This window comes from Myotis lucifugus, unplaced genomic scaffold, assembly GCF_000147115.1.
Source record: "Myotis lucifugus unplaced genomic scaffold, Myoluc2.0 scaffold_111, whole genome shotgun sequence".
Taxonomy (NCBI): domain Eukaryota; kingdom Metazoa; phylum Chordata; class Mammalia; order Chiroptera; family Vespertilionidae; genus Myotis; species Myotis lucifugus.
The window spans coordinates 767,540-791,863 of NW_005871159.1; the positions used below are offsets into that span (position 1 = coordinate 767,540).

At 38.0% G+C, this 24,324-nt stretch overlaps 2 protein-coding genes across 2 annotated transcripts in view; both read right to left on the minus strand.

Moving 5' to 3' along the window:
• Positions 1 to 1,892, minus strand: part of RHAG (Rh associated glycoprotein) — a 24,976-nt gene extending 23,084 nt beyond the window's left edge. Inside the window, exon 1 of the mRNA XM_023757711.1 lies at positions 1,715 to 1,892. Coding sequence (XP_023613479.1) covers positions 1,715 to 1,871 — 157 coding nt within the window. The 5' untranslated portion in view covers positions 1,872 to 1,892. The remainder of the gene's footprint in view (positions 1 to 1,714) is intronic.
• Positions 1,893 to 10,645: 8,753 nt separating this feature from the next.
• LOC102434625 (cysteine-rich secretory protein 3-like) overlaps positions 10,646 to 24,324 on the minus strand; it is a 20,432-nt gene continuing 6,753 nt past the window's right edge. Inside the window, exons 2-7 of the mRNA XM_014459612.2 lie at positions 18,403 to 18,522; positions 15,324 to 15,414; positions 14,042 to 14,187; positions 13,093 to 13,187; positions 12,193 to 12,281; positions 10,646 to 10,812 (exon numbers count right to left, since the gene is read on the minus strand). Of these exons, the coding sequence (XP_014315098.1) occupies positions 10,685 to 10,812; positions 12,193 to 12,281; positions 13,093 to 13,187; positions 14,042 to 14,187; positions 15,324 to 15,414; positions 18,403 to 18,522 (669 nt within the window). The 3' untranslated portion in view covers positions 10,646 to 10,684. The remainder of the gene's footprint in view (positions 10,813 to 12,192; positions 12,282 to 13,092; positions 13,188 to 14,041; positions 14,188 to 15,323; positions 15,415 to 18,402; positions 18,523 to 24,324) is intronic.

Below are 24,324 nucleotides of genomic sequence, written 5' to 3' on the forward strand. Positions count from 1 at the left end.
GAACATTGCCTACTTTGTCTGTTTTGTTTTATTCACTTCCTAGAGCCTAGAGCTCTGAAGATTGTCTTACAAGAATTGGGAGCTTAATAAATATTTCCTTAATAAGCCATGAAATGAATTAATTTTCATTGTTTTGCAAGCAGAGTATAAGGGTGATATGATTGCTAAGCAACTGACAAAATGATCATATTTAGTCATTCTCTCCAACTTGTTTTTTACCCTCAAATTTTGAATTGAAGTTTTACGTAAGAAATTTTGACGCTGGAACTTAGAGAATTCAGCTTGAATTATGCAAATTATGAGGCTCTCAATAACACTCTTATTTAAATAACACTCATCTTAGATCATAGTTTGGCATTTTATCTGGTATATTTTGTTTACATGTGGACCAGATAGCAGAGTTTTAGAATAAAGAGATCATATTTCTTACATGCTTGGTATGAAATAAAAACATTTATTAGATAAATAAGTTAAATGTACAAAAGCATGTAGATTTGAACAGACTTTTGATTTGTGTTTATTTTCTAGCTTGAAAATTATGAAATTATTTAATCAAGAACCTTCTTAGACATCTATATAATGTACATAGAACTAGACTTGGAGTCTGACTCTCCACTTATGGCTCTAACTCTTAACTTGCAATTGTGCATTTCAGCTGAGTCATGTAGCTCTAGATCATTTCTACATGAGAATACTCCCCACTTTAAAAACTCCTTCAAAATGTATATAAATGAGTAAACAAATGTCAAATTGTTTCTTAAAAGCTTACACGGTTTTTAATAAAACTAAAATAGGCATTGCTAACATTTTAAATAATTTAGCTGTTTAAAAGTGTTTCAGCCTCATTTTAAAAATAAACAATCTAGATAAGGGAAATATATTGCCACTGCCTTTCATGGTTACTGAGGTATCAAACAGGCCTGCTTCTTCATAGGCCATCAGTGTATGTATGGTAGCAATTGTCATATTAACTATTTCATAGCTTGCTCTTCCAAACTTGAGATTAAATTCATTCTTTCCTCTGTCACCATTTTCAGGGAAGGATTCTGCTTTTAAAATGTTAGGTGTTCACAATTTTCATCTCAAAGAAACAAACTTCCTTCCTTTCAGAATATTATAAAACCATAAGCACATTCATTTCAATTAAAGCTCTATTTATATCCTATATGACCCTAAATGACTACTTCTTATATCTTAGTGCCCCCACATGAAATCCTGGCTGCTCTTCAAAATACTCCAATTTGTTTCTACTCTCTCTCTTCCAAAGTTCCTTTTTATTTATTTATTTATTTATTTATTTATTTATTTATTTATTTTTATTTATTTTTATTTATTTATTTGTATTTATTTATTTTTATTTATTTATTTTTTTGGGGGGTGGGAAGTGATATTTTTATACCATGCAGAACTAATGAATAATTCAAAGGAAAAATAAGGTCATTTAGCCACGGGTAGGCAACACAAAAGTTTATCAATTATTTTAATTTGTAGCTTCTTGTTCTGATATTTTAATAGACACATATTCTATCCAAACACCGTAATTACAGAGACCAGATGCCACAGCATAGACTTATAATACCCTTAGTACTTACAACTATCACATAATTCTATGAGGGGCTCCAATGTGGAGCTCAAGTGGCTACAGTATTCAAAAATTTCACATTCTGAGAACCTGAAGAACCTAAAATGTATAAGAAGTAGATTGCCTACTCACGAGGGTATAACTCAGGGAATCTGTCCACATCTGTTGAATTGGAGCTGCGAAGCGGCTGGCGAATATTCTGATCCGTTTCATACTGAACAAATAATCCAAATAAAACAATCATGGCAACCTCCAGGCCAATGGCCATGAGAGGGAATTTGAACCTCATGTTTGTGGCAAAGGACAGAGGCACACTGTGGGTTTCACAGGCTGCGGGAGGTTGATAAAAACAGAGGGACTGCTCTGTGTGTGGACTGCATGTTAAAGGTACACCAATGACATTGCAAGAAAAAAAGCATGGGCAAGACTGGTTAAAATGTCCCACCCATTGGTGGGAATTATACTCTGCAATCAATTGGACAAAATAATAAAGTATACTACATATACTGCAGTAATTGACTGGTTGACTAGTTCACATTTGTTTCCCTTCCTCTGAGCATAGAACTTCGTATTGAAATAAGCTGAGTCATGAACAATCTGGGAAAATAATTATTTCTCTCTTTAGCTCTTCTCTCAAGCTATTCTTTGTAAATGGAGCATTCTTTCCACACATTCTCTCCCCACACCCTGCACCCGGCACACATCATCCTTCAGTTCTTAGATAAAAGGTGACGTCCTCAGCAGCCTTCCTTGACCTCCCATCTTAACCCACCTTCTCACTATTCCCTCTCCTGGGATCAGGACCTTTCTGTCACAGCACTTCCCATAGGTGGTTGTGTGTGTGTTTATCAGTGATGGCGAACCTTTTGAGCTCTGCGTGTCAGCATTTTGAAAAACCCTAACTTAAATCTGGTGCCGTGTCACATATAGGAATTTTTTGATATTTGCAACCATAGTAAAACGAAGACTTATATTTTTGATATTTATTTTATATATTTAAATGCCATTTAACAAAGAAAAATCAACCAAAAAAATGAGTTCGCGTGTCACCTCTGACACGGGTGTCATAGGTTCGCCATCACTGGTTTTTATGTGGTGCTTGTTATTTATCTGACATGTTTTAAATGGCTGTTCCCCTCACTGGCCTGTTGCTCCTGAAGACAGCGGTGGTGTCTCTTTTGCACAGCATTTAAATTTTTGAAATTATAGTTGATGTTCGATATTACATTAATTTCAGGTGTACAGCATATTGGTTAGACTGGCTTATATAATGGTTCATATAACTCATGAAGTGTTGTCCCCCAGTAAGTCTTTCACCCACCTGACACCATACATAGTTATTACACTATTACTGACTGTATTCCCGAAGCTGTACTTTACATCCCCATGACTATTTTGTAATTACCGATTTGTACTTTGTGATCCCTTCCCCTTTCTCACTGGCAAATCTTTGTTATCTAGAACCAATACCGTGCTTAGCACACAGTGGACAATTGATAAATATTATTTGAGTGAATTAAATTAAGGGCAGTCTCCAAGAAAAGAAAAAAAAACAGCTCAAAGGCAATCCAATCATGTCATGAAGGGAAATAGAGACAAACATGCTGTAAGGAATTACATTTAAATGATAAACATATAGATCCCAACAATAAAGTTAATAGTGCTGTTCACTCTCTCATTACTTCAGTCAGCAAGGGCTTCTCATCAGGATCTCTTGGGCTTGAGCAAAGCTGAGGATCAAGCTCAAATTACGGAGCTTGGAAGAACCAAAGGTCTGGCAGACGGTAAACAGTAGCGTGGTGAAAGTTCTCCTGCCAGTTCTTAACCACGAAAGGAAGAGGCTGGGGAGCAGGGCGGTTCTAAAGTGTCGATGATGGGAGACAGCTCTCTTCTCCAGCTTCAGAGACTTTCAGTGGGTGAGGTCAATGTGAACTGATCAAGAATGAGTAAGCCATGTTCTCAACCTATGTTGATCCTTAACTTGCTGTGTGGCTTCAAGTAAGTGACACAATTTCTTTTAAATATATTTTATTGATATTTTACAGAGAGGAAAGCAGAGGGATAGAGAGTTAGAAACATCGACGAGAGAGAAACGTCGACCAGCTGCCTCCTGCACACCTCCTACTGGGGATGTGCCCGCAACCAAGGTACATGCCCTTGACCGGAATCAAACCTGGGACCCTTCAGTCTGCAGGCCGACGCTCCATCCACTGAGCCAAACCGGTCAGGGCATGACACAAATTCTTTATCTCAATTTCTGAATATATGCACATTTGGATAACAGTTATTATTATAAACTTGCATTGGAGTTGCTTATTTTGATATCAATGACGGATCAAAATTAGACCACTGCTGCTTTTTTTCCCATTTATTTTTTATTTATTAAATCTTTATTGTTGAAAGTACTATATATGTCCACTATTTTTCTCCCATTGACCCCCTATAGTCTGCCCCCATCCCTTGCCCCAGGCCTCCACCACCCTGTTGTCTATAGGTTATGCATATATGCATACAAGTCCTTTGGTTGATCTCTTCCAACCTACTCACCTACTCCCGCCACTCTCTCAAAGGGAACCTTCATGCATTGTTGGTGGGAATGCAGATTGGTGCAGCCACTATGGAAAACAATATCAAGATTCCTGAAAAACTTAAAAATGGAACTGCCTGATGATCCAATGATTCTATTTCTTTGTATATACACAAAGAAATCCAAAACACTAATTTGAAGGAATACATGCACCTCTATGTTCATTACAGTGTTATTTACAATAGCCAAGATATGGAAACAAACGAAGTGCCCATCTATAGGTTGAAAAAAGAAGTAGTGATACATGTAAATGATGGAATATACTCAGCAATAAAAAATAATGAAATCTTACTATTTTCAGCAACATAGATGTACCTAGAGGGCATTATGTTACGTGAAATAACTCAGAGAGAGAGATGAACACCATAAGATTGCACCTATATGTGGAATATAAAGCACAAAATAAATGGACAAAATAGAAAGAGACTCATAGAAACAGAGAACAAACTGAGGGTTGCTGGGTGGGAGGGGTGTTGGGGAGCTGGGTAAAGAAGGTGAAGTGATGAAGAAGTACAACTTTGCAGTCACAAAATAGTCACAGGGATGTGAAGTACAGCATAGGGAATGCAGTCAATAATATTGTAATAACTGCGTGTTAGGCTAAGTGGGTACTAGAATTATTGGGAGAATCACTTTGTAAATTATATAATTGTCTAACCACCATTCTATACACCCAAAACTAATACATTATTGAATATTAATTGTAACTGGGGGGGAAAAATCACTCTCCACGTGTTTCCAAGAAAAGATATGTCCCAAACATGCTTCCCTTGCTTCACTAAGAATAAATATGTATGCAGTAGCTGCTATCCCACTGCAATGATTAAAATAAAGAACAAAAGAGAAGGAGGTAGCGGAGGAGGGCAGAGGACAGAGACTTGCACCTCAGTTCCAGAGAGATCCCGCCCGATTAGTGCAGTGGCCGTTGCACCCAAGGGAGTAGACAGCTTAAGTGAAAGGAAGTCCCAGAAGCCAGGCAAGCTGCTGCTCAAAGATAAGGTTGGAACCGAGGGCCTCCCAGAAAATATGACAGACCTTTATTATTTTTTTTCTTTCCAGAACTTGGTCCTTTCCCCATAGCATTTTATCAATCTGCCTCAGCTTGCTGAGCCTCAGGCACCCACGCACTAGAGTAAGTGTTTGGTGGCCTTAACATCCCCTGCCACCTGATAGCTACACCTGCTAATTATAACCCTTAAAACAGCCCAGCCAGGGGGGTTCATTTCTTAATGTCATGTTACAAGTGGGAAAACCAGACACCAAATGACTCCCAAAGTCTAATACCATTTAGAAAAGTTCAGGACCCGAAGTAAAATGCAAGTCTGTCTGACTCTGAAACTGCTGTTCTCTGTATTTGACTAATTGGTTTTGGCGCTCTTCAGCCAAATTGTTTGGGGATTATTCCTAGAAAAAGTACTCCCCTTCATAGGAATATAATAATTGTATATGTATACATACAAATGTATGCATATTTAGGTTTAGTTTCAGTTTTCAAATGATGAAAGCTATAAACAAATTTGTCTTCTTTAAATCATTCATACAACTTGAAACTTTGTAACCATTCAATGCCACTCCCATATCAATAGTTTGGTGTTCATCTTTCTGGGGTCCCTCTATATATTTATATGTAAATATGTTTTGATAGCTACATATGTCTTATATTTTAATATCAGTAACTTCATAATAACCTTTCATTTAAAACTTAACCATATATGTTATTTATTTGACTTTAATATTTTTTATTTTTCAATTACAGTTTAACCATATGTCTTAGAATATCACTTTTATTTCTTGATTTTTAAAGATGGTAAAATGTTTCATACTGTAGATGAACCATAGGTTTTGAAGTTTTAAATAGAGGATCACTAGTGATTCTTATTAGAGGATTACAACCCAAACTGTACTCGGAAACTTCAGGCATTAGGACAAGCAGGGAAAGAGGATGTTGGGAAGCATCTGGGGGTATATAGTACAGTTCAGTGTTTAGTACCTCAGACTTGAATCTAGACTGTCTGGCTTCTGGTCCCAGGTGCAATGTTTACTGATAAACTTGAGTAAGTCAAATTCTGTGGTTGGTTTTGCTCTCTAAAAGATGTGGGTACTGTTTACTTCAGAGATCATAGTGAGGATCCCAATCACAGTGCATATGAAAGAAAAAGCCTGGGACGTAGTAGGGACACATTAAATGTAACTATTATTCTGTTTGTCACTTTTGCCTACCCACACTCAAACACTTTCTATTTCGAGGGAGTTTTTAAATAAAGGTCTTGCTTTCCATTGTGGAGAAACTCAAGTTGGGTGGTTATTTCCGGCCCTCCCCCCACCTCGCTTTGGCAGTTCAAGCCTGTGACCTGGGATCAGTCAATTTAGAGATCAGTTATGAAAAATACACAAGAGTTGACACCTGGGGGCTGCTTGTAAACACAGTAGGTCTTTTAACTGGAAGATCCCTGTGGTGCCCTCTACCTGTGACCTCAGCTTGCCTTGGTCAGACTTGTTTCCTGACACTTGGGTTGATTCTCTGAGCAGCCTGGTACCCGTCCAACAAATCCCACTTTCTCTTTAAGAAGAAAATTCGGTTTCTATAGTTTACAACTAAGGAAATTGATGATGCAGTATCCCCTCTGTATCCTTCTTTAATCTCACTATTCACTCAAGATATTTATTGAGGACTGTCTGTGTCTGACAGGAACGCTAGAGCCTGTGATATTGTTCCTCTTTAACAAATTCAAGGACATGCCTAGAAAAAATACATTCATACTAGGATACCCTGACCCAACTGCAATGCATTTTTGGACCTGTCACTGGATTTAGGACATTTTTATGAGTTGGAATCATGAGGTTGCTTATTTACACACACGCTTTGGGGGAAAAGTCAATTGTAAGGTAAATGGGAAGTTAAATGGCTATTTATCACTCTTTTAAAAAGAGGCTTTTCTAAAAAAAATCTGATGAAACAATTTTGCATGTAGGAAAACCATATAAACAGGTGTTGTTCAGGAGTAACAATGTGGTAATTTCTGTATGAGTTTCTATGGAAACTATCCATCAAATTGACATTGGATTATTCTGCATAGAACAGTCTATCTATTAACAAAGGCTTCTGCCTGAAGTAATACCATCAGCCTACAAGGCTCTTTCCTTCTGACTCAATTCAAACCCAGCTTCACATCAACTAAAAGAGAACCTCAGGTTAAATCTCCTTATATAACTATTTTTTAATCTCAGCTCTGTGTGAGCTAAAAAAGAAAATATTAACACTTTGAGAACAGGCAGTGCACTGCAGAGGAATTGCCAAAAGTCCAAGTAACATAAAAATATTTGCAATCTTACTAATAGTTAAAGAAATAAAAATTTAAACCATAATATGGTATCATATTTGCCAATTTAAAAAATACAGTAAGCCACGTGTTTTATGGACATGGAAAAACTGGAAATCCTATTTTGGCTGTTGGGAGTGTAAACTGGTTCTGCTAGTTCCGAGAATAATTAGGCAAGTTCCAGTAAAGAGGAAGATGCAAATTACTTTGGCCTGTCAATTTTAATCCCAGAGAATGCTGGAGAATGTTTACAAGAACTTGTGTAAAAATGTTCAGTGTAAACTTATATGTCAGGGTAAAAAACTGGAGACTTTCTAAGTGTACATGAAAAAGAGGATGACTATAGTGTTGGAGAACACAATTAAATGTTTATACAAAAGTGAAAATGAGTGTGAACAGCTTGATAGCATAAGAATAAATAAATATCCCAAACAATCTCTCTATATAAAAGGCTAATATGCAATTGTCCCCTTGGGAGTTTGACTGGGAGACCGGGAGTTCAATCGCTTGCTATGATGTGTGCTGACCACCTGGGGGTAGTGCGGAATGAAGGAAGGCCCTAGTTAGCAGCTGGAAGGCCCCATCGGCCCTGATCGCTGGCCAGGCCTAGGGACCCTACCCATGCACGAATTTCATGCACCAGGCCTCTAGTTTTAAGATAAAAAGACAAGCTGTAGATGGTATGTACAATATTGGCAGCATTTAGATAAAATTTAAAAATATGAAAAACAATACTAAATACACATATGGGATACATATATGGGAAAACTATGTAGTAACCAAGTCATGGGCATGAGAAGTAACCAATTCACGACAAAGGCAGGAAGAGTCAGGGGTCATGGTGGCTACAGTGAGTTTCAACTTCACAATATTTTGTTTCATGAGCTGGCAAGTGAACACATGGGTGTTCATTATATTGGTCTCTGAAATATACACAATATACACAAAACCTTATTTTTTTGCCACAGCTCTTAAAACAGCAATATGCAGTACTATGGCACTAAACAAGATGCCTTGTGAATCTAATAGAAGCACTATTGGAAGAGTAGACAGATGCAAAGGTATACTATGTACTAAGGTATAGTATGTACTATTTGCCTTGTTATATAGAGGGAGACTGTGTGTGATTACCTTTGCTGATTGTAATAGAATAAGAGCAACTGTAATTCTATAGATGTATTCCGGGTGCCAGGGAATCTGTTGATTTTCTGTAATAAAGATTTGACATATAGAATCACCATTTGAGTGGTACCACTGTGTGGTTAAGTCTGCAATAGTCCACTGCAACAGCGATTTTCAACCAGTGTGTTGTAAGAATTTTTAAAACATGCAATACCTATTTAGTCAGAGGCACTAACCACTTCCTCCTTAGATGGTCAAATAAAAAAATGACAATAAACAACACAATAGTAGCCATCCAATGTGAATGAACCAAAAGCATACCTACTTTTTGTCAGATTGGGACAAAAATATATTTTTTGGTGTGCTGCAGAATTTTAGTAATTGGTTTATGTGTGCCATGAGATGAAAATGCTGAGAATTGCTCGCTGGTCTACAGTTATTATCCATAAGCCTTTTAGCATTTACACTAGCTAAATAGACAAGGTAAATAAGGATGGGTCACAATTACGACCACTGAATTTTATATTGATTGTAACATAAATTTCGGTAGTATCCCAGTCACTTAAATTTCTTTTTGGCTTATTATCTTGCTAGTTTCATGGACTTCCACTTGGCCCTGGCTACCATGATAGCTCTAAATCTTGGGGTCAGAAAACCAATGTAGTGAATTTGAGACTTTCTAAGTGTATTGATTTTTTTAAAAAATATGTTTTTATTGAATTTTTTAGAGGGAGAGGAAAAGAGCTGGATAGAGAGATAGAAATCTTGATAAGAGTAAAACACCAATTGGCTGCCTCCTGCATGCAACTGGGGATCGAGCCAACCACCCGGGTATATGCCCTGACTGGGAATTGAAAGTGTGACCTCTTAGTTCATGGCCGATGCTCAACATTGGCCAAGCTAAGTGTACTGATTTTTACTCCATCTTTTGGAACTGGAGAATTACCCATGGCATCAGTCTGCAGTCCTACTGCTGCTACTCTGAGATGCACTTGGGCCAGGACTTTATTATCTTGACCTTTCTAAGATTTATTCTGATCTATGTGCTATGGTAGTATTTGAGGTCTTTGGAGATCAGCACTAGTTTTAAGTCCAGATCTAATAAACCACAAAAATCTTTTTTCCACTCCTGCCAGTTACCTTGATAGATAGCCCGGGTTCCTTTGCGTGAAGGCTTAACAAAAAGTTCATGGAATGTGTTATGATGGCATTGCTGGGTCCTTTCTCTAGGGCAGTGATGGCGAACCTTTTGAGCTCGGCGTGTCAGCATTTTGAAAAACCCTAACTTAACTCTGGTGCCGTGTCACATATAGAAATTTTTTGATATTTGCAACCATAGTAAAACAAAGATTTATATTTTTGATATTTATTTTATATATTTGAATGCCATTTAACAAAGAAAAATCAACCAAAAAATGAGTTCGCGTGTCACCTCTGACACGCATGTCATAGGTTCGCCATCACTGCTCTAGGGACATAGCCATGGCCTCCCCCTCAACTGGGGGAGCCAAATACATGAATTAATTTAGGTCTAATGACTGGGTAAGTGTTTTTGAATTATCACTTTAGCAAATTCTTTCATGTTTCTGCCAACAGACTTAGATATGTTCATATTTTAAATTATCATTGGTATCGGCATCTTCCCCTGTCATCTTTGTCCTATGAACACCAGCCAAAACAGAGCTCTTCTAGGCTACAAGTGCATACGCTCATCAATGGATTGTTTAATGCCTTAGTGAAGGAAAGAGTTTGTTTTAAAAGCTTTGAATACATTTATTCCTAAGTTGCACAAAAGCTTTTAGCACATGTTGCCAATTATGATGACTAAAGAATTTATTAGATTCAGCATTATATTTTTAATTTATAGTTCACAGATACTAAATGTACTGTTTTTGTTACCTGGTTTTCTTTATTCAGATATCCTCAAATTGAATGGATGAAAGAGGACATAGTCAATAGAAGATTTTTTCAAAATTTATTTGATCATTTAGAAAAAGACAATGACATTTTTACAGTAGTTTTTAAGTGGAGTCACTTTGCTCTTGAGATGAAGAATCAGCCTTAAAAGGTGTTTTATTTTATTGAAGAAGGGCATTGACAGGTGGCCTGGCATTTTGCTCTTGTGATTTTGTCATTACACCCTACTTTTCTGACCAAATAGTCACAATTCGTTATCTTATCCGCCTTCATGCAGGAATTGGCTAAAATGAAATAAAAAGTAAATTAAATGCTGCTTCTTGGATTGAAGTATTAGTTATCCAAAACTATATTATCTCAGGGGAAACCCGTTTATTCTTTATATATTCTATTATTCAAAGCTCACCACACACATGGGAGTTAATAGTCTTAAGCTGCTTAATAAATATACCTGATGTGGCAGACAGAGAGTTCACACACCCAGAACTTCATGACATCAAATAAATTTCACTATCATGTTCCAACAAGGTGCATAGTAACAAAATAACAAAATAAAATAATTTTTTTTATTTTTAACAATATATTTCAGGTGCTACTTATTTAGCCCTGTGGGTATGAGTGCTACCATATCTACTTGTGAAATGAATAGATTGTACAAAGGGGCAAGGGCAGCAAATGGAAGACAAATCCTACTCATACCCCATTTACCAAGCCATACAAATGATTAGTATCCTATCCCAGCAGTAGCTCTGGTGTGTATATTTATATGTGTATGTAGTGTCTGGGGATTCCTAGAAGACTGGCAGGAACATTTAATGCATGTGCTTGAAGCAATCCAAAGTTCTTTTGTAAGTGCCTGCTTCCCAGGAAATGCTGCTGTGAGGAAGGAAGCAAGTGACGTAGTTGGCAGAATATGTGAGTGTATGCTAGTGTGTGAGTGTGACTGTGTGTGTGTGTGTGTGTGTAGAGGTGCCCATACTGAGGAGAACAACATGAAGTTTCCCTTTATTTTATCCCCTGGCATTTATTTAGGAGCAACAGCAAATCAAGCCTGAGCCTCTCTGAGGTTGTATAGTGAGTTTCAAATAATTTTGCTTTTCACCACCCTGAATGAGAACTGACAGCTAGAAGGCCTTAAAGGGCAATTTCACCTCCACATTGGCATGGTTATTTTGCTTTGCATGACTACCTCGAAGTCTATCTTAATTTAGTAGTAACCACTCTCAAATGGCAGCTGAATGTACCACTTCCTTTTTTAGCTCTCTCTTTTTTTAAAAAAAAATATGTTTTTATTGATTTCAGAGAGAGGAAGGGAGAGGGTGAGAGAGGAGCATCAATAATGAGAGAAAATCATTCATCAGCTGTCTTCTGCATACCCCCATTGGGGATCAAGCCTGCAACCTGGGCATATGCCCTGACTGGGGATCAAACCATGACCTCCTGGTTCATGGGTCAATGCTCAATCACTGAGCCACACCAACTGGGCTTTAGCTCTATTTTTATTGCCAAGATCAAAAAGACTGAAGTAGGAAAGGGGGGTGGGGGGGGGCAGAAGCAGAATGAGGTCATTCATATATCAGGGAAGATTCTGAGACTGTTATACTCAGCAAGGTCATGTCCATGTAGACATCAGAACATAAAGATGCAGAATGAATAGTACTTACTGCAAAGCCCATTATCACAATGATTCGGGCAGTCTTGACATGGTCTCCCTCTTTTGTATGGGGTCCTGATGGTATTATAGTGGTTCCCGCTGGCAATGGAATATTTGAAAGACAGAAGCAGTGACAACATGAAGAAATATAGGATCGTGCCATGGGAGTAAAATACATAGCAAGAGTCACATGTTATAAAAGGGAGACATTTATGAAGGTTAGGTCTACAAAGACAATTTTAAGGTAAATTGGTAGGATTTAAATATATGCAGAAAAAAGGAGATGGGGTTCCACCGTCTTCACAATAAATCAAAGGTATGCCACCAGAAGAGAGGCTTGTAGCAAGGTTCCTAAGAATTTTTGGATTCGGCATCTCAGAGTATTTCTTACTTCTGTACTAGATGAATTTTTATTTAATTGAGAATCCAATATGTGCCATGAGCTATGCTAAGCACTTAAAATAGCTTATTATGTCTAATTCTCAGAAAAAAAAACACTGCAAGAAATGTATTGCTATTGTCTCTTTTAGATAAGGAAAAAGGAGCTCCAAGTTGCTAAGTTATTGGTGAACTGAAGGTCACACAACTAGTAAGTGACAAAGCCAACATTTATTCTTGAACCTTGTGGACCACAGAGCCCATTCTTTCTGGACTTTGCTACCAATATCTCCATGGCTCTTTCAACCCTTAGAATGCACTGCTTGGCCTTTCCAGTCTTTCCAATTTTCTCCTTTCTTCAAAACTGGCCTTTCCAGTCTTTCCAATTTTCTCCTTTCTTCAAAACCACCCTCAAAGCTCTCCATGAAGCTACCTTAGAACCTCAGATGGATGAAAGGAGTTGGATTATAGCTCAAGGTGCAGGCCATTTGGCCTACCATATGCCCGAAGTGGCCCTTTGGGCTATACTTACGCAGGGCAATAATGGCAAACATAGTAATACTGAAGGTTGCTGTGAGGACAGTGGGCTAATGCACAGCCAAGTTGGTGGGAAGTGGCCCAAACGAGCTGTAAGAGAAAAGTTTAAAATAATCATTTTAATTAAGTTCATGCTGTTCACATTGTAGGGCTTGTTTCTTAATTGCTTATTAAACGTTATCAATGAAGGGAATTTTAAAACCTGAAAAATGTTGCCTTCAGATTTTTTAAATTTATAAACTTGATGAGTATTCTCTTAAAATATCTCTTCCAGGTATGGGGCCTCATTTAACATCCGATAAGCATGATACCTTTGTTATAACAGTGAATCACACTCAAATTCATAAATATGTGGATAATGGCATGCTGGGCAATAAGGGGATAGTCACTTAAGGGCAATTTGATTTTTGCAGGAAAAAAGAAGAAACTATTGATCTTGGTGTGTGTGTGTGTGTGTGTGTGTGTGTGTGTGTGTGTGTGTGTAGATAATCTTAGGGGCCCAATATATATAATACAAAAATACTTATTTAATGACTAAAAATAACTTGCATATATGAGTTAATTTTTTAATTATTTTTCTCTTCAGTGTTTCATCCTGTGATAGTCTAGAGAAAATAGCTTGAGACTTGTTCAAAGTGTTGCTTAAATATAATTAAGGTCATTCATCACTTTATTCTCAGAGCTGTCATTTAAAAAATCCATTGTGGTAAATTGAGATCACAATAAGCAGATGAAGTTGGTGGGTACCCAAGAGATAATGGGTTGATGTTTATGTACATTAATGGGTAGCACATACTTTGTAAAGTAGGGCAGCTTTTACACTCACATATAGGTTGCATAGCTAGGATGTATGCTTAGCATCTCCAGAATAAACTGCACAGAAAAAAATAATTCTGGGAGGGTAGTAGACAAAAAACATTAAACTTTTGTCATTACATTTTTACCTGGGTGTAATGGCCAGTTACAGCATTTGCTCGAGTACCTCCATATCCATATTTGAAATCTTTAACTTCATCGTAAAGAGATTGGATTGCATCTGACCATGATTTGGGACTACTGGACATGTATAAATTCTCTCCACAACCAGTGGCTAAAAATTAGAAAAGATAATGAAACAATAGTGAAACCAGTAGTTTCAAATAATTCTCATCGAAAACTATTAGAATATTATATTTTAGTTTTTGTGATCAATATCACCTTCCAAATCTTTCACTGACTGATTGGAGAAATCTAATTTCAATTTCCAAAGCTCAGTTCTATGAATTGGAATTACTCCCTCCCGCTCACATATGAATAGCTTTTTAAAAATACCTAAATAATGATTCATTTTCAAGCTGATGGTGTAGGTTAACACAGTCACAGATGCCATTTTGGCAACACTAGTAAATGAATCAACAAACAGCAAGTATTTATTATTATCTGCTATGCCTTCATAGTATGCATATAGGGGCCATGATTTTGACCTTCCGCTCTTTAGCTAGAGAATTAAGAGGAGCACATGTGAAGCAGACAGCAAATAGATCAGACGTAAGATGGTATATCCCGTGGGAAAATGAAATCAAAGCCATGAATGCAAGAGTGGTGATGAGGAGGCCCATCAGATTTTAGCAAAAAAGTCTAAGACAGGTTTGGGTACGGTGGGCTTGCAGAGTAAAGCAAACTGAGGGCCTCGAAAGTAAGGTAGAGAGTTAATTCTTCATGAACATAATTTACACTTATGCCCTGGAAAGTTATATTAAAATAAATAATTCTTTTCACTAGGAATTTATAGTCTGGTAAATTTGACTACAATGTAATAAGTGAGAAGGGTTTTTTGTTGTTGTTTTTTTAGATTTCAGGAATAAACTTGGCATGTGACTAAATAAGAATGGTGAGTATCTACATGAACTGAAGTTCAGAAAAAAAAAATTTAAAACAATGTTTTTTTGTTGTCTCCTCCTCCTTCCCCCATAGCTTTTGCCTTGGATCTCTAACTTAGAGTCATTTTCTTTTTTCTTAGAGTAGCAGGAGTAATGACATTTTAGGGCAAGAGTTTTTAAAAAAAGAAAACAAAGGAATACAAGAAAGAAAGCAAAAGGAAACAAGGTTCCTGTGTGAGAGGATAGGTCATGACGTTAAAACCAACAGACAAAATCTCCATCACCATTCCCAAGCTGCCATAGCTCACCACTTCAGTGAATTTTGGCTTAATTTTTGTTTTTTATTGATTGATAAAGTGTGACTTACAGCTGATTTGTCGTGCATATGAAGGGCTGTGAGACAAGGTACACTTGGTTGCCCAGCTTGCAGCATTCCTCGCAACTACGTCATTCCATGTCTTGATGTAAATGACAAACATTTGAAAACATATAAAAATATTATGTATTCATGACACAATCATGATGTATATGATCACATTTAAAACAAATGCCTATTAGATTAATTGTTTTCTAGTATTTCTTATTTTTCCATTGTTCTACTGAAAGATACATTTCTTGCTTTTCTAAATCACTTAATTATAAGGAAGCATATTACCATATGGGGTCACAGATTAAATATTTTAGGGAAAAAAATATTTTAAACCCAATTAGTTGGATAAGCACAGCTTGGGGCTATGGATATTTAATTAGAAATGAGAACTAAGTATGTGCTGTTTTTCTCAAAATGTCTGTTGCCTTTGCCCCAGTCTTCATATACATTAATATATTGCCAGATGCCATAACAAGCATTAGTAAGTTTGTGCTGTACTAAATAAAATAAAACAGGGTGAAGTACAAAGTATGTGGAAAAATAAATGTCTACCCTTATCTCATATGCAAAATAGGAAAGATATAGGAAAATAAATCCAAATAGGAATTGAGTGTTATCATCATTCAGATAAGTTAAACCAAAATTGCTATACATTACTTTCTAGAGAGAGGGGGAAAAAGTTCCAATCTAAGATGAAGAGATGTTCAGAACAGAGCAGACAGCCTGTACCTTTGAGAAGGCAATGTCAATTAGCTATCATGGTCAGGAGGTATTTGTCCTGTACATTGGGCACAACACACTTCCTCAGAAATAAAGCTAAACATACGGGTCAGTAGAAAAATTCCTTCCTATAGCCTAGATCAGTGATGGCGAACCTTTTGAGCTTGGCATGTCAGCATTTTGAAAAACCCTAACTTAAATCTGGTGCTGTGTCACATATAGAAATTTTTTGATATTTGCAACCGTAGTAAAACAAAGATTTCTATTTTTGATATTTATTTTATATATTTAAATGCCATTTAACAAAGAAAAATCAACCAAAAAAATGAGTTTGCGTGTCACCTCTGACACGCGTGTCATAGGTTCGCCATCACTGGCCTAGATTTAGCAACAACTTTCATAGTATCTCAGCAATGGCATGAACCAGAAAGATAATGGATTCTATTCCTCATTTATTATAGGACTCTCTTCTAAAAAAATACACATTTTGTCTGCAATGGAAGTATATGTTCAGTACCTCATAAGACAGCTAATTTCTAAATAGACTTTTTAAAAAAAATCTCTTGAGGCATATACAGTATAACTTCCAAATACCTATGATTTGTTAATTCTAGCTCAGCCCTTTGAGGAAATTCAGAACACATTTAATTCATCATATGATAGCACTTTAAATACTTGAATGGGAAGAGAAACAGTAACTACTTTTTACTGAACATCTCAGATGTTAATGGCATTTCATTTACAATAGCATTTCTATACTGATCCTCACAAGGTTAGCAAAGTTTAATGATCATTTCCACTAATCGCCAAGAAAGCTGAGGCTCCTTCAGATTAAGTAATTAGCCCAGAGTCAGTGATCATATTCTCCTGGGATAATATTTAGTCTAAATACCTCAGACTGCCTCACCTTTCAGTTTCCAGGCTCCCCACCATGCTAATCAACACTTTCTGTGTATGCTCCCTTTCATAATGTATTGCCTAAACCAGTGATGGGGAACCTTTTGAGCTTGGCATTTCAGCATTTTGAAAAACCTTAACTCTGGTGCTGTGTCACATATAGAAATTTTTTGATCTTTGCAACCATAGTAAAATGAGGACTTATATTTTTGATATTTATTTTATATATTTAAATGCCATTTAACAACGAAAAATCAACCAAAAAAATGAGTTCGCGTGTCACCTCTGACACGCATGTCATAGGTTCGCCATCACTGGCCTAAACCCATACACATTCTATAACATATGACCTGACCATAGCTGAAGAGCAGTGTTAGCCTCTTAACACGTTTATTAATATTAATAGTAGGAAGAAAGCAAAGGGAAGGTCAGACATTATAGGCATGGTCAACTGGGCAGCTTAACCAGGAAGCTGCAACTTTGCACTCCCCAGGGAGCCATTCTCTGCAAATCACTGGGGGAAGGAAGCTGGGCACATGTGCAGTGAAGTTGGGGTGATGTAGGGAAGGTACTAACTTGGGGAAAAGGTAATTGGCTAACAAGGCAGAGACACTGCAAACAAGTGAAGTCCTGAAGGGTTGATTGGTTAAGCTCCTGGTTATAATCCCCAGACAAAGAATTCTCTCTTTCTTGTTCCTCTTGCTTGTTTGCTCTTGTGCTCTTGCTCCCTTGCTTTCTCTTGCTCCTTGACCATCACTCACCTGTGCACCCCAAAAGCCATGTAGGTTTATCAGCTTCATGGCCCATGCCCATAGGGACCCTACAGGCAATGGACTGCAGCTGGGAACACAAGCTGACCTAGCCAGATGCTGGACTGCACTGGACTGTGCTTTAATAAGGGGCAGAAGTGCTAGGCAGTGGCTTAAATTCTAGCTCTGATGAAGATAAGGCTGGACTTTTTCCATGGTGAGATGAAGGAAAATGAGACCTTGGAAATCCAGGGGTTTAATTCCATGCAAGTAAATAGCACTCGTTTTCCTGTACGAGTCTCAGAAAATTCCTTTTCTCATGACATCATAAGAATTCCACTTCCACCAGTAGCAGGTGGGAACACAGAGGGTACCGCACCAATAACAGAAAGAATATAACTTTTAGACCTATACACCATATTTTATTATATAGTTTAAGTTTTTACGAGTTGTTTAGCATCTAATTACTCAAGTAATATAATTTACAAGGCTTCTTTCACCGCCTATTAATTATACTTTCATCCTTTATTGAGAGAGTCAATGTTTTCCAGTTCAAATGCAGTGTTACATTTAACTACCAACCAATGTGATAACTTTTCTAGGGAAATAAAGAGATTAGAGTATTTTACATAGATAGATCATAGTTTAATATTCATTGTTACATGGTTAGATGCTAATTGATAACAATCTATCAATCAGACAGGACTTACCATTTTAAGCATGTTGCTGGCACTGGGACTTGCCATCCTTCTAAGGTCATTGTGCTTATTAATAATCTCCATTTGGACTGATGGACGTTGAGTCAAAATATCTAAAATTGAGGTATTTGACTTTAAAATGAAACAAAAAGTAAGAACAATGTTACAATATTGAAAATCAAGATAATGAAACAACTGATTTATTTCAACATGGAAGTTAAAAAAAATGTTGAGTTTTGTATTCTTCAACTTTATCATCAAACTCACCCAGAGGGCTTGTTAGCATACAGATTGCTGGGCTCCACCCTGCAGAGTTGTTGTTTTTTTTATTTTTAAATATGTTTTTATTGATTTCAGAGAGGAAGGGAGAGGGAGAGATAGAAATATCAATAATGAGATGAAATCATTGATTGGCCTCCTCCTGCAAGCCCCCCACTTGGGATCAAGCCCACAACCTGGGCATGTGCCCTTGACTGGAATCAAACCTGGGACTCAGTGGATAGAGAGCAGGCCAACACTCTATCAACTGAGCCAAACCAGCTATGGCCACCCCTCAGAGTTTTTGATTCAGGAAGATTAGGTAGGGCCAACAAGTTCCCAGGGACCATAATTTGGTAGTCTACTAGTAAGTCATAGAATTTTTGTGGGGAACTTGAAAGTGTCCTTTTGAATATCAACATTTGCTTTGCCTTTAACAATAGATTAATTGATCCATAAACCTGTTTACACATGACCTTATCTGATAACATGAAAGAATTTAAAGCCATATCAGCAGCCTAATTAGTACCAGAAAGTTCCAATAGAACAAAACAACAGTACCTGGAATTCTGCAAAACCAAAATTTGAGCTAAATGATAGCCAGCAAAAATATTTACTCACACTTCAGAAAATTTTAGGATATATGTATAGAGGCCTGGTGCACAAATTTGTGCATGGGTGGGGTCCCTTGGACTGGCTGGCAATCGGGGCCAATTGGGGCCAGCAAGCCAGGAGGAGGGACCGCAGGAGGTTGGCCAGCCATGGGAGGTTGGCTGTGGGAGTGCACTGACCACCAGGGGGCAGCTCCTGGATTGAGCATCTGCCTCCTGGTAGTCAATGAGTGTCATAGCAACTGGTTGACTGGTCATTTGGTCAACTGGTTGTTCGGTTGACTGGACGTAACAGTCACTTTGGCTTTTATATATATATAGATAATATTATATATATGACTGTAGTATATTGACATATTATTTAGATGAAAAAATATGCCCTAACCGGTTTGGCTCGGTGGATAGAGCATCAGCCTGCAGACTGAAGGGTCCCGGGTTTGGTTCCAGTCAAGGACATGTACCTTGGTTGTGAGCACATCCCCAGTAGGGGGTGTGCAGGAGGCAACTGATCGATATTTCTTTCTCATCGATGTTTCTGGCTTTCTATCCCTCTCCCTTCCTCTCTGTAAAAAATCAATAAAATATGTGTGTGTGTTTTTAAATATGTGGTGTATCTGCCAACTATATTCAGTATCTTGTAAAGATTATGAATTGTGTGCACACTTATGTTTAAGCCAACCTCAAAATTATCCTTTTCTGTCTTAATAAGAGCATAATTAGGAGGCAGTGTATTTTTTAATGAAAAAAGTATGCTGAAAGAAACCCTGGAAATCATTTAGTAAATCTACTCTGGCTCTTCTCTGTTTACTATGCCACTGGACTAGTGCCCTCTCTACCCTTCTCTGCCCCATCCCCTGGCCTGGAGCTGACCCTCTGCCCTGCACCACCTGGGCTCCCTTGTCTTGTGCTTTCTGGATGGATTGATCCAAAGAGAGGCACAGGAAAAACAGAGGGTGGGAAGAAGTAGAGGTCACAGCTTTTCCTGCCCACTCCCTTCTTACTTTCACACTCCATCTCTGGGAGGAGATAGCTCCATTTTGATCCTGGTGTTATTTCTTCCTTTAGTCCAGCAGGCCTAGCAATTAAAAGGCTTTCCATGGCCACTAGTAGCTATTTTGTTCCTTTAACCCTGATCCTTCCTCTATAAATATTGCTTTGTTACTGCTCATTCATTAAAAACATCTGTGTTGAAGAAAGAAATGGTAATTATGTGATAAGATGGAGGTATTAGCTATGGTGGTAATCATTTTTCAGTATGTAAGTGTATCAAATCATTACTGAGACAATTTAAATTACAGTTATGTGTCAATTATCCTATATAATAAAAGCCTAATATGCTAACTGTCCTGTTGGCCATTCAACCAATCAAAGCATAATATGCTAATGATATGCTAAGGCCACTCAACCACTCGCTATGACGTGCAGTGACCAGCAGGGGACAGACAGTTGATTGGTTGACCAGTCGCTATGATGTGCACTGACCACCAGGGGGCAGACGCTCTGTCTGGTAGGTTAGCTTGCTGTTGGGGTCCAGCTGATCGGGACTGAGCAAGACGGGCCGTACATGCCCTAGAGCCCTCCCACAGTCCCTCTGCAACTGGCCAACCTCCCATGTCCCTCCCCAGCCCTGATCATGCACTGGTTTGGTCCCTCGGCCTAGCCTGCACCATCTTGCAATCTGGGACCCCTCAGGGGATGTCAGAGAGCTGTTTTTGGCCAGGCCGAGAGACCCTACTGGTGCATGAATTCTTGCACCGGGCCTCTAGTATCTCAATAAAGCTGGAACAACACCAAACAAGACATCTGTGTTGAATTCCCTGTCTAGACTCTGAGTGAAAAAAAGCTCTTATTTTCACCCATTAATAAAACCGAAAATCAGAAAGGTTAGCTGAATTATGTAAGGATCTCTTTTTTCATTGTAGCCTAAAGCTGATTACTTTAAATTTGGAAGTGCAAGTTAATAAATAGACAATATATCCCTTGTGCTGATAGGTTCTATTTTAATAATGAGAGCAACATATGATAGCTACCATCATTTCCTTAGAAAATAGCTTCCACATTAAGCATTTCGCTATTAGTACACTCATGTGTCTTTCTTACTTTTTGGATCTATTGATGATCTTTTTAACCCCTAGTTGCTTACTGCAACCTTTCACTTAGACATCACCTAGCACTCACCTTCTCATATGCACTAGTATTGCCTTTCCAATTACAACATTAACAAAACCAGCAGTAAAAACAGTGATTTATGGTTTCAAGTGCTGTGTGGACAGTGAGAGCCGAGTGTCAAAAATACCTTTAAATATATAGCTCACACCATTGACAAAAGAAGCCAAAGCAAAGAATAACTGAGATCCTTGGAGGGTGCAATGGATTTTCTGGAAGTCAACACACTGTGAGTACTAAGTAGCTGATTCATTACAATCAACCCTGGTGATGCTCATAATAAGGTCACATTTTCTTTCTTTGCATCTTTTAATATGTAAAATAATTTTAATTTTTACACTTCATGGAAGTACTATTATAGAATTCAGTTCTCAAAGCAATGCATTGTGGTAAGATTTATTATCCCCACTGAGAATTGAAATAAAAAAATAAAAAACAAGGTTCAGGGATATTCCAGACCAGATAAACCACTCCTTAGTTGGCATTGCCCAGAATAAATGGCTACATTGACTAAAACTGTATGCCATTTTAGAGACTAGGACCCTGAAAATTAAACATGTTAAAGTTCTCTGATCTAAACTTATAAAATCATGTGAGCCAAAAACCCAGAACTTGAACCAAATTCTCTGACACTAACTAAATCTCAGGGTCTTTCTAAGTTGACAAACTGGCCCTGGAATGCACTGCTAGAACTAAGGAAATAGCACTTCTAAACTTTAGACTAGGAAACAGCATTTCCAAACTTTCAACTTCTTCCCATGTGTTAATACCAATCACTCCACGTGGTTGGTGACTATACTAAGAAAGCTTTGTAGGCAAATAACTCAATGAAACTTGTTTTTACTTATCTTCTTTTGAGAAATATGGAAGCTGCATTATTCTTTTTGGTTTCCTCAAATAACTTGCTAGTCTGTAAAGAAGATTCAGTTCTTTAGAAATAAAACATGATCCCTTTAAGTAAATACAAAGCCAAATTAATAAGAATCACTCAGCCTCAAAGGTGTATTCTACCTTCCTTTTTCCTGTTTGATCTTATAGTCCACATGCCAAGACTTCTCTCCCAAAGAGGATAAAAGGAGGTGGAACCTTATAAGCCAAATTTTGCGCTGCTTGATTGAATTTCCCCACTTACTAAGGAGAGGGATATGGCTTTCTCCTCTCAAAGCTTCCACTTTCTCCTCTCACGTTACACTTGCTTCTCAACCTGCTGCACTCTGTCTTCTGTCCTCACCACCCCGCTGAATTGGCATTTGCCAAGATCATCACAACCTCATCGGTGGTAAATCTAATGGAAACTTCTTTACCTTACCTGTCTAGGTGGCACCGGGAAATGTTGCATACATTCTTCTTGCCCTTGGCTTTGTGATGCTGCTATTTCTTCTCTTTCTTCTCACCCTCCTTCCTTTTCAGCTTCCCTTTCTCTGGTTCACCCTTAAATTTTGGTATTCTGCACAATTCTTTCCCTTTTCACTTTATAGTTTTTCCACTTTTGTGGTTTCTTTCCATCGCCACTTTTGTAGTTTCGATGCCACGTGTATGCCAATGATCCCTAGACCTCTTATCTCCAGCTCAGATCCTATCCACGCCTCACCTGAAACCTACCTGCCCCAGAGGAATTCATCATTGGCTTCTCTCAGAGCCTGATTATCCTCAGGTGCTTCCCATTCCAGGGGATGTCATCACCAATCTCCCAGGGATACAGAAGAGAAATTGCCACCTTCTCCTCACATTCCATGTCTAACCCATGTCTGTCCTGTGGCTTCTAACATAGATTGGAAAAGTAGCCGAATCATGTTTTGGAATTAGTTGTTCATTCTCAGAACTAAGTACAGACCACTATCATAGTTTATCACCTACATTACTAAACAAGTTCCCAACTAGTCTCTCTGCCTCCAGTCTTGCTCCCTGCCATGTGATGGAGTGATCTTTCTGAAATGCAAATCTCTCTATCACCCTCTATTCAGACCCTCCCTGATTGCATTTTTTTAAAATTGCTTATAAGGCCCGTGGGACCTGGGCCTGCTCTTACTACTCTAGCCTCATCCCCTATTGCAGTGGTTCTCAACCTTCTGGCCCTTTAAATACAGTTCCTCATGTTGTGACCCAACCATAAAATTATTTCCGTTGCTACTTCATAACTGTAATGTTTCTACTGTTATGAATCATAATGTAAATATCTGATATGCAGGATGGTCTTAGGCGACCCCTGTGAAAGGGTCATTCGACCGCCAAAGGGGTCGCGACCCACAGGTTGAGAACCGCTGCCTATTGCATCTCTTCTAACCACACCAAAAAATATTGTCTCTTACCTCTTTTTAAAAAATATATATTTTATTGATTTTTTACAGAGAGGAAGGGGGAGAGATAGAGAGTTAGAAACATTGATCAGCTGCCTCCTGCACATCTCCTACTGGGGATGTGCCCGCAACCCAGGTACATGCCCTTGACCTGAATCGAACCTGGGACCTTTCAGTCCGCAGGCTGACACTCTATCCACTGAGCCAAACCGGTTTCAACTGTCTCTTATCTCTTCGTACTCTAAACTGACTTACGCCCAAACTCCCATGCTCTCGTATCTGTTATACTTCAACTAGATGCAACTTTCTCCTCAAGTACTTTCCCTTCTCCACCTCTATCTTCTCTCATTATTGGTCTAAATCCTACTAATTTTATTATCATAAGGACTAAATGAGATGAAAAAGACAAAATGCTTAGAATTTTTTAAATAGCAATGTTCAGTAATAACATTTCTTCAGAACCCCATTTTAACCTTCACAGTGCACTTGTCATACTTTTTCAAGTTACCTGTTTGACTCATTAATCCTCTACTTACTCCTGAGGGGGTTATGTGGGGCAGCCCTATGGCTAATCTAAATTTATTGCACTATTCCCCAGCATC